This window comes from Loxodonta africana, chromosome 15 (genome assembly GCF_030014295.1).
Source record: "Loxodonta africana isolate mLoxAfr1 chromosome 15, mLoxAfr1.hap2, whole genome shotgun sequence".
Taxonomy (NCBI): Eukaryota; Metazoa; Chordata; class Mammalia; order Proboscidea; family Elephantidae; genus Loxodonta; species Loxodonta africana.
Window position 1 is genome coordinate 16176653 of NC_087356.1, and position 16830 is coordinate 16193482.

The 16830-nt window shown below is 43.2% G+C and overlaps 1 protein-coding gene across 9 annotated transcripts in view; it reads right to left on the bottom strand.

The window, feature by feature from the left end:
- The window catches only part of TFDP1 (transcription factor Dp-1), a 123208-nt gene that overhangs the window by 10927 nt on the left and 95451 nt on the right, over nucleotides 1-16830 (bottom strand). For 7 of the 9 annotated variants that reach the window (XM_064268627.1, XM_064268621.1, XM_064268622.1 and 4 more), the window contains 5 exons: nucleotides 13482-13588; nucleotides 4936-5057; nucleotides 3485-3650; nucleotides 1392-1535; nucleotides 67-135 (listed from right to left, as the gene is read on the bottom strand). In XM_064268627.1, coding sequence (XP_064124697.1) covers nucleotides 67-135; nucleotides 1392-1535; nucleotides 3485-3650; nucleotides 4936-5057; nucleotides 13482-13588 — 608 coding nt within the window. The remainder of the gene's footprint in view (nucleotides 1-66; nucleotides 136-1391; nucleotides 1536-3484; nucleotides 3651-4935; nucleotides 5058-13481; nucleotides 13589-16830) is intronic. The other 2 variants (XM_064268629.1, XM_064268628.1) reach the window with 1 other exon arrangement.

A 16830-nucleotide genomic window follows, 5' to 3' on the forward strand; every position in this document is an offset into this window, starting at 1 on the left:
AGGAGCTAGCTGTTAGTAAAAGAAAAAAAAAGGAAATTACTTGCTTCCAAAGATAAAATTTATTACCTGTAGAATAAGTTCTTGAAGTTGAGATTGTTTCTGTTTTATTCTTTCAAGTCTTCTCTGTCTCTCTACCTTCAAAAGTAAACCAATACAAGAAATCATCACAATTTGCTTAATATAGCATATTTAAAAACCCCTATATCAGGACTAATGGACACAACTACCACGGCCTCCACCAGACTGAGTTCAGCACAACTAAGATGGTACCCAGCTACCACCACTGACTGCTCTGACAGGGATCACAGTAGAGGGTCCTGGACAGAGCTGGAGGAAAGTGTAGAACATAGTTCTAACTCGAAAAAAAAGACCTGTCTTGCTGGCCTGACAGAGACTGGAAAAACCCTGAGAGTATGGTCCCTGGACACTCTTTCTGCTCAGTGGTGAAGTCACTCCTGAGGTTCACCTTTCAGCCAAGGATTAGACAGGCCCATAAAACAAAACGATACTAACAAGGCACACCAGCCCAGCAGCAAGGACTAGAAAGCAGGAGGGGACAGGAAAGCTGGTAATAGGGAACCCAAGGTTGAGAAACGAGAGTGTTGACACGTTGTGGGGTTGGTAACCAATGTCACAAAACAAAACGTGTACTAATTGTTTAATGAGAAACTAGTTTGTTCTGTAAACTTCATCTAAAGTACAATTAAAAAAAAAAAAAACCCATCTATCAACATGATATCACTTCAGTAGGTTCTTGCCAAAAAACATTTGTCCTGGATCTAACTGTGGAGAAATGGACAAATCTAGAATGTAGGTTCTACGGGAAACAGGTAAGTTTTGTTTTTTTTTAATTGTGGTAAATATATATTGACATAAAATAAAACATTCACAGGTGAGTTTTCATTCGATTTCAAAACCATCCCTTCTATTCCCTTTCTTCCTACTCCATGGATATGGCTATTAAAAAAAAAAAAAAATCCCACAAAAGAGGATGTCAACTTTGCCTACACTAGCATTTAATAATAAACCAAATCTGGGAGCCACAGCCCCCTCACCGACCACCCACAGCGGAGGGCTTGCAGAGTTAGCTCAGTCAGCCTGGGTGTGCTTTCCCAACGTTAAAAGGGAAGGAAAGAAAGTGGTAGGAATGTTTCTCACTTTTTGCCTAGGATCAGGACTGAGAAACATGGGGAAACAACTCTACAAGAGGAATCTGGATCCATCTGTTTACCCGGTCTGAGCTAGGCACAGATGGCCTGAGACCATGTAGCAAAACAGCCTTAAAAAATTTAGCAATGGTGTAGACAGCCAAAACAGCCCAGTTTTAAACGGAATTGGTTTTGGTGGGTGTTTACATGGACATGACTAAAACGGAATGGTTACAAGCGTACCTCTAAATTCTGACATTCCTGAGCCGAGTTAGTAGGCAAACCAATCCATTTGATTTCTTTCTTCTCCTTAGAGATGATGTTCATGGCCATTAAGACATTTAAGGCATCGTAGACTCGTCGTCTTATGTTCTTCTGGTCATAAGCCTGGCAAAGACAGTGCATTAATCTTCTAAAAAGATCCCACACAGCTTGGAGGTTAACATTTTAAGTTTTAGACCAGGCAAACAGGCTTAGCAATTCATTTTATGTGGTATAAACCTATCACTGCAGCTTCTAACATTACAGGCTAGATGGGGCTGAGCAAGGCAGATGTCAGTCCCAGGGTGGGTGCCTGGGGGAGCCACAGAGGCCCAGAGCAGGTGTTGAACCCTGGCACATGGTGTCAGAGGCCAAGGAGACCCTAAGGAGGACACCTGTGCAGAAGGCCCTATAGCGACCCTATGGGACAGGGTAGAACTGCCCCATAGGATTTCCACAGTGGCTGGTAGATTTGAACTGCTGACCTTTAACCACTGTGCCACCGGGGCTCTGATCCATCAAATAAGTACATATATTTAAGATAACGGGAGTCAAGTTTCTCATTGCCACAGAGGGAATTATAAATAGGGAAAGGGAGAAAACTAGAAAGAGTCCTGAGGTGTTGGTTTGGAATTTTAGCCACTAGTGTGAGCTCATGGTTTTCAATGTATGTAGATAAGCCAGATTAAACGGGCTCCCACTGGCCAAATTTGTACTGGTTTTGAGCATCAAGACAAAAAATGTGAGAAACACATTAGAAGCCACTGAAAAAAATGCTGCTGTTATTAAGTGCTGTCGAGTTGATTTCGGCTCACAGCAACCACACAGGGCTTTCTTGGCTATAATCTTTACGGAAACAGATTACCAGGTCTTTCCCCCATGGAGCCGCTGGGTGGGTTCAAACAACCGTTTCGGTTAGCAGAATATAATAGGAAGCTGTACATTCATAGTGATATAAATGAATGGGAAACCCTGGTGGCATAGTGGTTAAGTGCTACGCCTGCTAACCAAAGGGTCAGCAGTTGAAATCCGCCAGGCGCTCCTTGGAAACCCTATGGGGCAGTTCTACTCTGTCCTATAGGTTCGCTTTGAGTCGAAATCGACTCGACGGCACTGGGTACTTGGTATAAATGAATGAATGAACGCAAAGTAGGATAAGGGTCAGAATATGTAGAGTCTCAAAGTAATCCCCATACATTCTTATTAGTTACGAAGTGGAAAGGAGACACCTGACAGTGCAGAAGGCTGGCAGACACCACCTTAATCAAGACCATGCACACCTGGTGGGATGCACCGAGGACATCTGCCCCCTTCCCTGACGTTCCTGCCAAAGATGCTCAAGCTGAGTCTCACCATAAGGAGACATGAGACATACCCAAACTGAGGGACACTCTACAAAACCAACGGTCCCACGACCTTCAAAAGTGTCCCGGTCATACAAGTCAAGGCAAGACTGAGAAGTATCTCAGATCGGAGGGGACAGAAAAGACACGACAATTAATTGCAACATGTGATTCTAAACTGGAACTTTCCGCTATAGAGAAGATTTAGTGGGACCATTGGTAAAACAAATGGAAGAGTTTAAGGATCAGACTGTAGTAATGTTTCAATAGTAATTTCCTACTTTTAGTGCTTATATTGTGGTTATGCAGGAGAATGTCCTTGTCTGAAGGAAAGACAAACCGGTTGCCACTGAGTTGATTCTAACTCATGGCGACCCCATGTGTTTCGAGCAGAGCTACACACCATAGGGTTTTCATGGTTGTGACCTTTCGGGAGCACGCTGCCCGGCTTTTCTTCCAAGGCACCTTTGGGTGGATCTGAACGGCCAACCTGTCGCTTAGCAGCCAAGCACTTAACCATTTGTACCACCCAGGTACACACTAAAACATTTGGGACTGATGGAACATCCTACCAACAATGTACTCTCAGATGGTTCAGGAAGGAAGAGCTCTATGTATTTGGAATTTTTCTGTACGTTTGAAACAAAGAAACAAAAAAAGAGTGAGCTATGAAACGCAGGTGAGTTCTGCTATGCCTGGTCTCTGACATGAGCCCACCCAGCATATACTTACTGATTCATTTGGTAAAATATGGTTATCAGCAGCACTGAACTCGGCGACCAACTCATCTGCCACTTCGTTATATGAAGTGGTTCCTTTCCTCTGAACCTTCTCACAAACCTTCATTGAAAAATGCCTCAGACCCTTGCCATTCTTCTCTCCTTTTCTGTTGCGTTTCCTTCAAAAATACAAAGGAAAACATAAACAGCCATGAGCATTCTTCAGCGCCAACCTAGAATTAAGACACACTTTTACCTAAAAGATGTACTAGGCTACCCCCAAAAGGGCCCAAGTCCAACTGGAGCAACAGATCTCATAGGATCAGGCCAAGATTTCCTCATTATTCCAAGTCATAGGACAATTAGCTACATTCAAGGAGATAGTACATTGTTAGTGTGGGTGTTTAATGTTTTGTTTTTTCCCTTCAAGGTCAGAAAAATGAGCATTTAAGAGGCCACATCTCACACCTGCATCGTCACATGTCAAAGATACGGGGATCGGTTATACTATATCTGTGATGCACAGAGATCAATACACTACACGCTACATCTTTAAGATGTCCACCGGCATCAGGAATTCTGGGAAGTTTTGGCGTAAACTCAGGAATTCGTTGTGGCAATTTCCCCAGGCTATTAGACAAGGCTGTGAAGACCCACGTGAGAATGGGTGCCAAAACTGTAAGAACATTATGAGTGTTTCGGGACTGAGAGGGTAAACCCAAATTTCTGAACTTCTTGAGTCAGCACCTCAACGAAAAACAATGCTCTCCGTTTCTAATTGGCTAAATTTCCTAAATGAGACTGGCCATTTTTTTGCTTTATAACCAACAGAGACATGGTCTGATTGTTTTGTTTCTGTTTACTTGTTTCTAAGGAAAGATATTCGGCTGACCAAGTAAAATAAAACAGTGTTCACATCAGACTCTGCTTTAGAGGAAGAAACGATCTGAGTAACAATTCTGGTGGGGCCATGAGGGGTGGTATGAATGGGCTGTAACCCCTAACATCTTGAAAGTTAAATTTACAGTTATGGATGAAGATGCCTTAAGAGTGATCACGTTCATACTTATTTCCTAAACTGCTACTTTCCAGGGCAGACAAGGCAAAGTTTTAAAGTTACCACTGAGTGGATGAAGCCAGCTTCTTCCTCCTCTTCTGCCAAGAACTGATCAACCTTTCAAGTGTAACAATTGCACCGAAACGCTACTGAAGGAGAACGGTTTTCCCAGCCATCCTGACTTCTCATTTACTGAGGTGAGAGTGTAGCTGTGTCTACTCTGGACATGAATGGCACATTTGTCCAATTACAAACAGACCGATTTTATTAAGAGCTCTGAAAAATAAGTCTACACAGGGGACCTACGGCATGATCATACAACATATTTGGCCACAAGGAAGAACTTTTAGGATTAAAACTCTAAGCAATTCTGTTAATTCTAATAGTTTGAGAGGAGTATTGCTCACCCAGCAGACCAAGGTGAGGAGTCTGAAGCCTGGTTCTGTGATACAAAATGTGTGTTAGGGGTGTGTGGACTTCCTACCACGATAGTATTTGGCGCTGCAGGTCTCTGAGGTGTACCAATTACCTACAGTTAAAAAAGACAATTCAGAACACAATCAGAAATCTCCCATATTATGATGCTGCCATTTTTATTATTCGTTCATTATCTACAGCCACTTCTGAATTTTATTAACCACAAAGAATTAGAGAGAACAATGATAACATAAGTACCCAAGGGCTGACACTTTGGAAATAGTGACCGATAGGATCACGTCTGCTCTGATCACGTCTTTGATTCCCCTTCACCAACCTTTCCATCTTCTCGAATTAAGCAAAACCATCAAGAAACTCCCAATGGCCCAAACAAGCCAGGCAGAAAACAATGCACACCTCCAGTGGCAGATGGATGAGTATTAGACCGCAAGGGAGAGGCAGTAAAGTTCAAGTTTAATGATTTTCTGGGGGAGTGGGAAGGATACCATAGAAGGAAAAAAAAGTATCCCAATATAGAATTCGGTATAAGGAACGTCACCAATGTTTCCATTTTTCCTCTCACCCTCTTTTAGTTCCGTTCTATAATGAGGACACGATAAGATTGTATCCTTCAGTGGTACTAAAAACTGGCCAGCTATAAAAACGAAGAACAGCTCTCAAAACAAAGGCATACACAGAATTAGAGACACAGCCAAAGTCCATTCATCAGCTCAGGCAGTATAACCATCGACAAGTTGATAACCAATGCTTAGGTTTAAGACTATTACACTGGGGTATCTCATCCCAATGGCACCTTCTTTGGAAACCGGAGCACACCAAACACTGTCAGGGAGGGGTGGGCAATTAACACTGGGAGCCAAAACCCACTAGTTTTTATACATCTGGCGACCACTACGACGCTCAGTGGTCAAGCAAATCCTCTGAAAGCTGCACCAACTGACATTCACCAGTCAGCTTCACACACATGCAAAGCCCCAATACCATCCGTTCTGTAGTGTCTGAGGCGTTCAGTAACTGTGTCTTCATTAAAGAAAGTGAGCAAGGGGTTTGTCTTTTGACAATAAGGACTTTAGTTCCACCCATGTTTAAATATTAACGTTTAGGAATAAATAGACATTGCCTAGGGCAATCAATTAAAATGTTAACCTTTCTAAGATCTTGTTGCACAATCCTTATACCTAAATCAATGCACCGATGATTCAGTAAAATTATTCAGAAACACTGTTTCTCAGTAAATGTTAAAGAGATTCAATTTACTCCAAAGCAAAATGCCTCCATAATTCAAACTGCTTGTGTGGATATTAAGTTCAGTTAAATGCATTAAAACCAGACATCTGAATGTTAGGGGAGAGAAGAGAATCTACCTCTGAAAAGACTGGCTGTGTCTCCTGTCCCTGGGTTATCTCAGCTGGCTGCTCCCCTTCACTTCCCCTTCTTAGCGAGATAAACACATTACCTGCCCACGGCCCTGTGAACAGCTGACAGAGGGACTTTTTAAAATTATCTGTCTCTAAGCCCAGATCACCTCACTCAATGTTAATGGTCCACACACAAGTTACAGCCCATGAAGAGAAGAAGTTAACTGCATTTTCATCCTTTTTGTTTCCATTTAAACATAAATGCTGAGTTTACATTTCTAACATAAAAGATTTACCAGAGCTGTCCTCCAAACTGTGGGTCGCCCCTCACTAGTAGGTCATGAAATCCAGTTAGTACATTTTCTGAAAAATGAAAACGAATTGAAAAGAGAACAAATCTCCCATAGGTGAGTCCTACTGTATGAAACTTTGGTCTCTTTGACACGTATGTGCGCATTCATTCACAGAGCTGTTCTGTGTTACAACACGAAATGCATTTCTTTTGTGGCCAAAACCGTTTGAAAAACACGAAGACCTGTCTACTCAAAGCAATTGGTATTCCCAAGAAAGTAAATGGAAGACCCTGGTTTGCTAACCTCTCTGAACTTGTGAAGTCCTTGCCTGAACATGCAAGCACACCCAATGCAAAGAGGTAGTGAAGTCCTTTCAAATTCAATTTTTAAATGACCTTACATATGTAATTTTTCTCCCTGAGAAAAGGGCTTAATCAAATGCAATCTCATGACTCCATGAGCCACTCTACCTTGACCCTAAAACAAAAGGATCTTCTAATTGGTCTTCTCTTTAGAACTATTTTCATTAGTTCTATCTGAACCTCCAGACGGGGACATCTCATTATTCTGCAATGAGAACAGAAAGCCAGAGGACAGGTACACAGTATACGGTAGATCCTCAATAACTGCTTATTAAAATCAACTCGGTTGTAGTGGTGGGGGATGAACAGGTGAAGCACAGGGCATTTTTAGGACAGTTATGTAGTGGTGGATACATGGCGTTATGCATTTTCTAAAATCCACAGAATCGTACGACAGGAAGAATGAACCCTAATGTAAACTGTGGACTTTAATGATAACGTATCAGTAGGTTCGTCAATTTTAACACATGCACCACAGCAATGCAAGATATTAATAATAGGGAAAATAGGAGTCCTGGTGGCACTGTGGTTAAGCGCCTAGCTGCTAACCAAAAGGCTGGCAGTTCCAATCCACCAGGCGCTCCCAGGAAACTTTATGGGTCAGTTCTACTCTGTCCTAGAGTCACTATGAGTTGGAATTGACTTGACAGCAATGGGTTTGGGTTTGGTTTTTTGGGGGCAGAGGGTGAGGCCAGTATGTAAGAATGCCGTAGTTTCTGTTCACATTTTCTGTAAACTTAAAACTGCTCTAAAAAATCATCCACTTAAGAGTGAAAGAACAAAGAAACTTTTCCTGGGCAACAGGAACTCAACTGTCAAGCGTTGGGAAAACCTTGCTGAAACGTGCTTAAGCCTGAACTCTCCTGTTACTCTCCTTTCCTCAGCTTCCACTATCAGTTTAAAAAAAAAAAAAAAAATTTTTTTAAAAAACACCTGAGTTTACTATAGTTGTAGTATACTTGGCCTTGGGAGCAAAATGGTGAAGACACACAGACTCTCAACCATCAGTGCGTTTTAGCCAAAAGAACACAGCAGACTAGTCTCAGGACATACACACTGGCTGTGTGTTCACAAGGTGGAGGGGATAAGTCATCCGAGAAAGCCAAGTTTAGCAGGAAACTGAGCATACTCTCTTCGATTTTATACTTTAGCTATTTTACACGGATCTCTTCATTAAATGCTTTGTTCTCCCTGTGGAAAGCTTCCTTGTGCGTACCTCACCTCCCTGGAAACCCCAGGGGAGGGAGCCCATTGCGTGGACGCTGGCGCTGCTTGCTGAACAGCACTGTACCACGACACACCTTCCGTTCCAGTTACTTGGGAACCTGGGTTTCTGCTCTGCTGCAAGACTCGTCCAAACTGCTGGAGTTTTTCAGCATCCACGTCTCCTTTTTGTACCTTTTGGCCTGTGCCCTCAGCTGGGCATCTCCTGGCTCTGGGGGTGCCCTCCTGTACTGGCCTTTATACTTGTCCCTCTGTCCCTGCAATGGGCCATTCTTAATCAATTATGGACTTGAACATCAGACAGACAAGCAAGCAAGTAGGCTGCAGACAAAGAACTTGTTAGCACTGTGAGTAAGGTAAGAGTTAACCTCTCCCAAGAATACAGCACATGTGCTTCACTGTCTAGAGTTTCTGACATCTACTTGGCTCAGGTCATTTTACTTTTTCCTTCTTTCTAGATCTCGGTGACAGAAGACTAGGCTGAATACAGATATGGTGTACATATTGCAGAAGAATGTTTTCGTGGTTCTCATGCAAACACGCACCTCTATCAACACAAATACATAGGTTACTACTGAGCATTATTTCATTTTGACGGTATAAACTACAAACGTTATGGGTCAACAGAAAAAGAGGATCAACTGAGAGCATGGGAGGACGTGCAGGGCAAGAACTAAGGATGGGAAAATGGGCAACAGAGGAAGGGAGAGTCCGGAGCGAGGGGAGAGAAAGTAAGAGAAGAAGTTAACTGGGGGTGGGGAGATGAGCTATATGAGAAGAGAATGGATAGAACTGAGAAAGGAGGAAAAGGGAACAAGATTTCCAAACAGCAGCCACACTATTTCGGCTGGGAGTGGCCGGGGCGTAAGACCACGCCAGGACATGAACAGAAGCTGCAGCATCTGAGCAGATGGCTGGTCCCACACTTAGCGCTGGGTTTCCATCTGCATCCAGAAACCAAAGAGCCACCTGGGGAGCAGTTATATTCCGTGAGGCTTGTAAGGTCAGTAGCTCAGGGATCTGAGAAGAAAAGAGTCTGTGTACGTCGGGAGTGTTTCAGAAACTCCCTGACGACATTTGTCTCCACTTATATAACGATTATTTCTTCAAGGGGATGGAAGTTTCATCTCCATGCCTCACAACTTCCATGAAGGAACACGAGAGTGTCCACACGAGACCTCTCTCCTGTGTTGGGCACTGTGAAGGAGGAAGAGTGAAGGGGGTGACCAGGCGCTGCACCACCGGAGTTCATTTAGATGTAGTTACTTTTTAAATCACTTCAACAATCCTGGAAAACTGGTACTGTTATTACTGTTCAGGAGCCCTGGTGGTGCAATGGTTAAGAGCTTGACTGCTAACCAAAGGGTTGGCTGCTCAAATCCACCAGCTGATCCTTGGAAACCCTATGAAGCAGTTCTACTGTCCTGTAGGGTTGCTATGAGTCAGAATCGACTCGACAGCGACTGAGTTTGGTTTTGGATTACTGTTCAGATGTGAACTGAGGTTCAGAGAAGGTAAATTAACGTGGCTTAAGATCACACAGTTGGTAAGTGGTAGTAGAGACTGAATTCAAACTCGGGTCTTTTGACTCCCAAGCTCCTGCAATTCCAACTACACCAACTGCGTAAAGAGAGTCAGTGAAGACCTGACACCCTAAAAAAACAGAAGTGTGTACTGTGAGCATCTGATCTCAGAGAAGCCTGGTGAAAACCAGCCTGGCCAATCTTACCTGGGATGCTCTGCTACCCGCCTCCTCCCCAGCAAGCCAGTCTTACTGCCTCCAAAGTGAACTCTTGTGTTGTAAAGTCTAGCCCTCCTGTAATCTGGTCTAGGGAAAAGAGAACCACCACCGAGACAGGGTGTGGTAGCTGCACCTTAATTTTGTGTGCTCTGAAAACTGAAAATGGAATCATCTCAGTGCATGTTCTGTAGGATTCCACTTATTTAAAGAATCCAAAAATAGACAAAACTAAGATGCATAGAGAGGTATGGTCAGGTGGTAACAATGATAAAGAAAAGATGGTTTTTCCATAAAAATCTGGTTTGTGGTAACCTTTTGTAGGAGAAAAGAGCTGTGGTTGGAACAGGCATAAGGAGGAACCTGGGGTGTTACCCATATGCTATTTCTTAGCTGGGTGGTGGTTATAAAGGTATTTGCTTCAGTGAGTTACATGTACTGCTTTGTGCATTTTTTTTCTTATGTTATATTTTGCAACATGAGGTTTACGAAAAAAGATCTCAGTACTTCAGAAGTAAGGCTCTTGTAAAAGATGACATAAACCCAAAAAAACCCACTGCCGTCGAGTCAATTCCGACTCATAGCGACCCTACAGGACAGAGTAGAACTGCCCCACAGAGTTTCCAAGGAGCGCCTGGTGGATTTGAAATGCAAGATGACATAGGAGGCCCAGATGGTTAAGTGGCACAAATGGTTAAATGCTCAACTACTAGCCGAAAGGCTGGCAGTTTGAACCCCACCCGGAGGTGTCCCAGAAGACAAGCTTGGTAATCTGCTTCCGAAAGGTCACACAGCCTTGAAAACCCTGTGGGGCAGCTCTACTTTACACACACGGGGCCGCTGTGAGTCAGAATCGACTCGACAGTAACTAAATGACAGTAACAAGGCGATACGGATGGCAATTTCAGAATTTGATGAACATAACCGCAGTCTGGGCTGTGTACTGAAGGCACTCAGGCACACTGATTAAATGAACGCTGAAAATCTTAAGGACCATTCCTCGCCCCAGGTTACATTTTCACTCACACGAGGTTAGACCTCATCTCTGATGTCACAATCAGCCAGTCCCTCTTTTTATTAACTTTTGGTTTATAAAAAGGTTTAAGAAATATTTGTTACTTCTAAGTTTTCATTGTGTGGGGTTTTGTGAGGTATAAAAATAGCCATTTTATTCTCAACTCAAATCCACTTAATTCAAATCATTTATTTAACTTGCAGCTTGATAAATTAAACAGAACTGTTGGTATAATTAATCAGGTTTATTCCCCAAGCTAAACTCTGCTATAATATAGTACGCAGTGGCTATAAAAATCAAACTATATGCCCTCATAAAGGAAAACATAAAATGGGATTTGCAGCTTAAAGCAAAATGACACTTACTGAAAACCTGTAAGCTGCTGATTACGGTGCTAGGAATTCCATGTACTATGGCTTTTGATAACTCACAATAATTTTACAAAGCAAAATTTTATCACATTTTACTGTGGAGGGCCTGGGTCACTGGGGTCGTAGGACCATTTGTGAGTAGGAAAGCCGAGATATGAACACCATTGTCTTCTTGCTAGGCCACACTACCTCTGGCACAGCGTGTAACTATAAACTCAAACTAAGAAAAAGTCACTTTGGAGAGTAAGATGTGCTGATGATCACCAGCCGTGGATGGAAGCAGCCCAGGGGCCGAACACTAGAGATCAGGGTGCTAACTGTGTACTGGAAAGCTGATGGAAGCACAAGGAGCTTGCTCTGAAAACTAAATCAATACTAGAATCCATGAAAAGGATCTTGAAAAATTCAAGTGCACTTAAACAAAATGGAAATAGTGGAAAAGAATTTAAAATAAAGGCCCAAATTTGGAAATGACCAAAATATCGGTGGTATGCAGTAATTGTTCCCCTAAAGAAAAAAAAAAAATTATTACGCAGAAAGGATACACCCCAAACTGAGCTTACAGAAGAACCAGTAAACTGGACAGAGTAACAAACAATCCCAGAGCATCTGGTGCAAAGCTACTGCTGCTGGGCTGCAGAGGACCCGGTTCTGCCTCTCCCTCCAAACAAAGGTTCTCTTCCCGCCAAAAGGTGACATCACACCACATGTGTTTGAGAAGAGAGTGCAGCATCCTGAGCAGGCGTGGGCGGTGTGGAGACACCACAGCAGCACCTTCCAGAGCAGAGTGGAGGGAGGCAGAAGGACGCAGCTGGGGCTGCTAGAAGAGCATTCGTTCCCACCACAAAGGCCTGGACCGGGCAGGAAGGGCCCCTCTGAAGCTAGAAACACACAGCCCAGCACAGACTAGAGCATCAGGGACCAGAGCAGCAAGAATCCACACCCAAGACTAGACACTGCACCCTTAGCCACTAGCAGAGGAAGGACTGCAAACCTCTAATATCCTTTGTTGATGTTTATGCACGTATAGCCCTCGTTAAATATTCTAGTTATACACAGGATCTGCACTGGGTAAACCCTACCTACCTATTAGGGGTCCTGATTCTGACTCCTAGAGGTGTAAACCCACCCATCCCACCCTGCTTGCAGAATTCTGTTTGGGATATTTCTTGTCTTTGATAGGCCGATGTCTAGAAGCCATCAGAGAAGAAAAAGGAGCAAAGGGTACAAAGAAAGCCAACAACATCAAGACAGTGTTAATAACATTCAGCAGAAACTGCAAACGTCTAAGTTTGCCGAGACATCACAGCCTGCCGTTTCCTGTGTGAGCAGACCTACAAGAGAAAAAGCTTCCCTTCTTCTATTCTGATGGCAGCCTTCCATCGCCTTCCTTAACAACCCTGGTACCAGGACCAGGATGCCCTGTGAGGGCGTGACCTGAGAAAGGTAAAAGCAGATGCCGTGCCAGTTCTCCACTGGCAGCACCATCCCTTTTTACTCCAAAGCTAACTGTTTTAACACATTAAAAAAAAAAAATTGTTAACTAAAAGTTTAGGACTATTACATAAACAACGGATAAGAACACAGCTGAGCACAAGGAAAAGAGTACGTTATGTGTGCAGCAGGAGGGGGCAGTGTAAAAACACGGGAGAAGGAAGCAGAAGCCCTGATTCTGGTTTTCACTTGGGTACTCACTCCCTGCGTGTCACCTCCATGGGCAGCTCTCTTGAAATTCTGGCTGTTCTCTTAGTTTTTCATGGTTTGTCTTAGGCTCCTCTCAAATACCCACCTTATCAACTGCACAGTTACGAGAAGAAGCAAACGAGATAAAATGTACATAAGCACCTCGAGAACATAGGCCTCCACAAACCTAACACAGCATCACTACCACTGTAACAGTAACCCCTTAAATCACGGGAAAAAGTAAAGAAAAATCCAGCACTCTCAACCATCTAGCAGGAAGCAAGCACTGACAATCCTGGCGGGAAGGGAAGACCTCCAACAGTACAACTTTTGAACCAAAACCTAAGCACCACTGTGAACATCAAGGGCAATTCACCGCACACCAACTAATCCTACTCCTGATTTACCCGTTAAGATCCCAATCCATATTCCAGAATATCCACAGCCCATCCTTGTCAAATGGCTCCTTACCACTTGCTGTGCAATGTTGACATTGGACTGTCCAAAGGTTTTTGGCAGGAGTTGTTTTCCAAGTGTATTTACTGTGGAAGGATGAACAGCTACTAAAGATACCACACCTACAACGTAAAGAAACACAAGAGGTTATTAAGCAGCACATTTCTCTTCTAAATCCAGGAAGACGATACTTCTGGTTAAAAATTCTCACTTTCCTCACTTTTGGCACGTCAGATCTATGGGTCAAGTGAAAATACCTCCCTCTACTGGGCTTAATTCTGTTTTAAAAGGAAGAGGGTTGAGTGTGGGCAGAATTGTGAATATGGTGAGATATCACCCCTGTGATTTCTGTTACATTTATGGTAAAAGAAATCCTGCAGATGTAATTAAGGTCCCTAATCAGTTGACTCTGAGTTAATCAAAAGGGAGATTATCCTGGGTGGGGCTGACTTAATCAAGTGAGCCCTTAAAAGACACAAGGACCAGCACCAGACTCTGTTTCCCTTGGTTTTGAAAAGTATACTGCCATGTTGTGGACAGGGCCACATGACAAGAACCTGAGGGCAGTCTCTAGGAGCTGAGAGTGACTACTGGTCAATGCCAGCAAGAAATTGGGGACCTCTGGGAATTGTAACCAATGTCACAGGACAATCTGCATATGAATTGTCAAATGGGAGTCTAATTTACTACGTAAATTTTCACCTAAACCACAATAAAATATTTTTAAAATCTATAAGCAAAAATAAAATGTATTTCTATATCCTAGCATCACAGAGCTAGGAAAGGTAATTTTAAAAAGATTCAGTTTACAATAGCAACAAAAATAAGGAAGGATAAGAGGCTGCCTATACCCTTTTCCAGGGTCCTGGTTTACTCCAATCTGTGAAATGGAGAGTAGGGCTTTGAAGATACCTAGGAGTTCGCCAAGACAAAGCATGGAAGGGTAGAGGGAACAGCTATGCAGAATCATCCGTGCACACACAAATACCCACATTCTGCTATACTGAGAGGCTGGCAGAAAATAGAGCCCATGAGATCTCAGCTGCTGAAAATAAACCAAAACCGGCTGCTGCTGAGCTGGCTGCAACTCATGGAGAACGCCTATATGTCAGAGTAGAACTGGTTTTCAACTGCTTGTTTTCAGAAGTAGGCTGCCAGGCCTTTCTTCTAAAGAGCCTCTGGGTGGATCTGAACTTCCAACCTTTCAGTTAGCAGTTGAGCACATTAACTGCTTGCACCCCTCAGGAAGTCCATATACCTATGGTGGAATATTATTCAGCCATAAAGAGAAATAAAATTTTAGCCTGTGCTACAACATGGATGCAACCTTGAAAACACTAAGCTGAGTAAAGTAAGTCAGAGAAGGACAAATATTGTACAATTTCACTTACACGACATATCTAGAATAGGCAAATGGACAGAGCCAGAAGTTTACTAGTGGTTACCGGGGGCTAAGGGGAGAGGGGGATGGGGAGTTATTGCTTAAGGGATACTGAGTTTCTGTTTGCGATGATGAAAAACTTTTGGAAACACAGAGTGGCGATGGTTGCGCAACATGGTGACCGTAATTAATGTCACTGAACTGTACACTTAAAGATGGTTAAAATGGCGAAGTTTTTTGTTATATATATTTTACCACAATAAAAAATTTTGAACGCAAAATGGAAGGGAGGGAGGGAAGAAAGGAAGGAAGGAAGAAATAGAATGGGGACCTCAGTCTTAAAATCGCAAGGAGATGAACTGTGCCAACCACCAGTAAATTTGGAAGAGGACCCCAAGCCTCCGATAAGACTGTAACCTTAACTAACACCACGATTTCAGCTTGGGAGACTCTGAACAGAGGACCCAACTAAGCCATGCTCAGAGTCCTGACCCACAGAACTACAAGATGATAAATGGATGTTGTTTTAGCTACCAAAAATAAGGAAGGGGAATTAATACACCTGCTCTTTCCCGACGCACCGCGCTGGGCAAATCTGCTGCAAAAGGCCTCTTTAAAGTGTTGAAATGCGAAGACGTCACCTTGAAGGCTAAGGTGTGCCTGACCCAAGCCATGGTGTTTTCAATCGCCTCATATGTATGCAAAAGCTGGACAAGGAATAAGGAACACCAAAGAAGAACTGATGCCTTTGAATTTTGGTGCTGGCAAAGAATCCTGAACATACCACGGACTGCCAAAAGAACGAACAGATCTGTTTTGGAAGAAGTACAGCCAGAACGCTTCTTAGAGACAAGGATGGCAAGACTACGTCTCGCGTACTTTGGACATGTTATCAGGAGGGAGCAGTCCCTGGAGGAGGACATCATGCTTGATAAAGTAGAGGGTCAGCAGAAAAGAGAATGACTCTCAATGAGATGGACTGACACAGTGGCTGCAACAATGGGCTCAAGCATAACAATTGTGAGGATGGTGCAGGACTGGGCAATGCTTTGTTCTGTTGTTCATAGGGTTGCTATGAATAGGAACCAACTCAACGGCACCTAACAACAACAACGATTCACTTTCTGTTCACCTTCTAACCCAGTTAGCTCTGCCCATCTCTCAGGTGCTCCTGGGCATACCATTTAACATCTCTGAGTCTCTTTGAAGCAGTCTACTCATCTATAAAAGTGTGTTGGTTGGACTAATTAGGAAACAACAGATTTTATAAGTCTATGCTTCTATAACAACCATAGAAGAAAACTGAAGATTAGAACAAACAATTTTTATTCCAACATTTCCCTATATAGTTGCAAAACTAGTTCAGAGATCTGTGAGGGCTCTCAGGTGAAGCAGGTCATTCCAAATCTAGGAAAGGAAAAACTGTTATCTACATAAATGTTTCCTTAAGAACATCCAGTTTAACTTCTTTCCATCACCTTGTCTCTTCCACAAATACCAAAACAAAACAAAAGCAAGCCCACTGCCGTCGAGTAGGTTCCAACCCACAGCAACCGTACAGGACAGGGTGTAACTGCCCCATAGGGTTTCTTAGGCTGTAAATCTTTACCAAAGCAGATGGCCAGGTCTTTTTCTCCCACAGAGCCACTGGTGGGTTCAAACTCCCAACCCTTCAATTAGTAGCTGAGCACTTAACAGTTGCGCCACCAGGGCTAACAAAGACTAGCCTCTTATAAGCATTGCCAACCAGTGTGTAATGAACTGGCCCATGACACAGCATCAGGTAATCCCCCAGGCTTCTGTTCCTCTCAGCTGGTTTTTTGTTGTTTTTGTGGGGGTTTTGTTTTAGTGGAAGAGGGAGGAAGGGTCCTCACACAAAGGTTAAAACCTGGATCAAGTTTTTCCCTTTGTTTCCAGGTTCAGCATCGTTCCAAATACCCACGGTAATCGAATGATAACCTCTGACTAGCCAGTAAGGCTTTC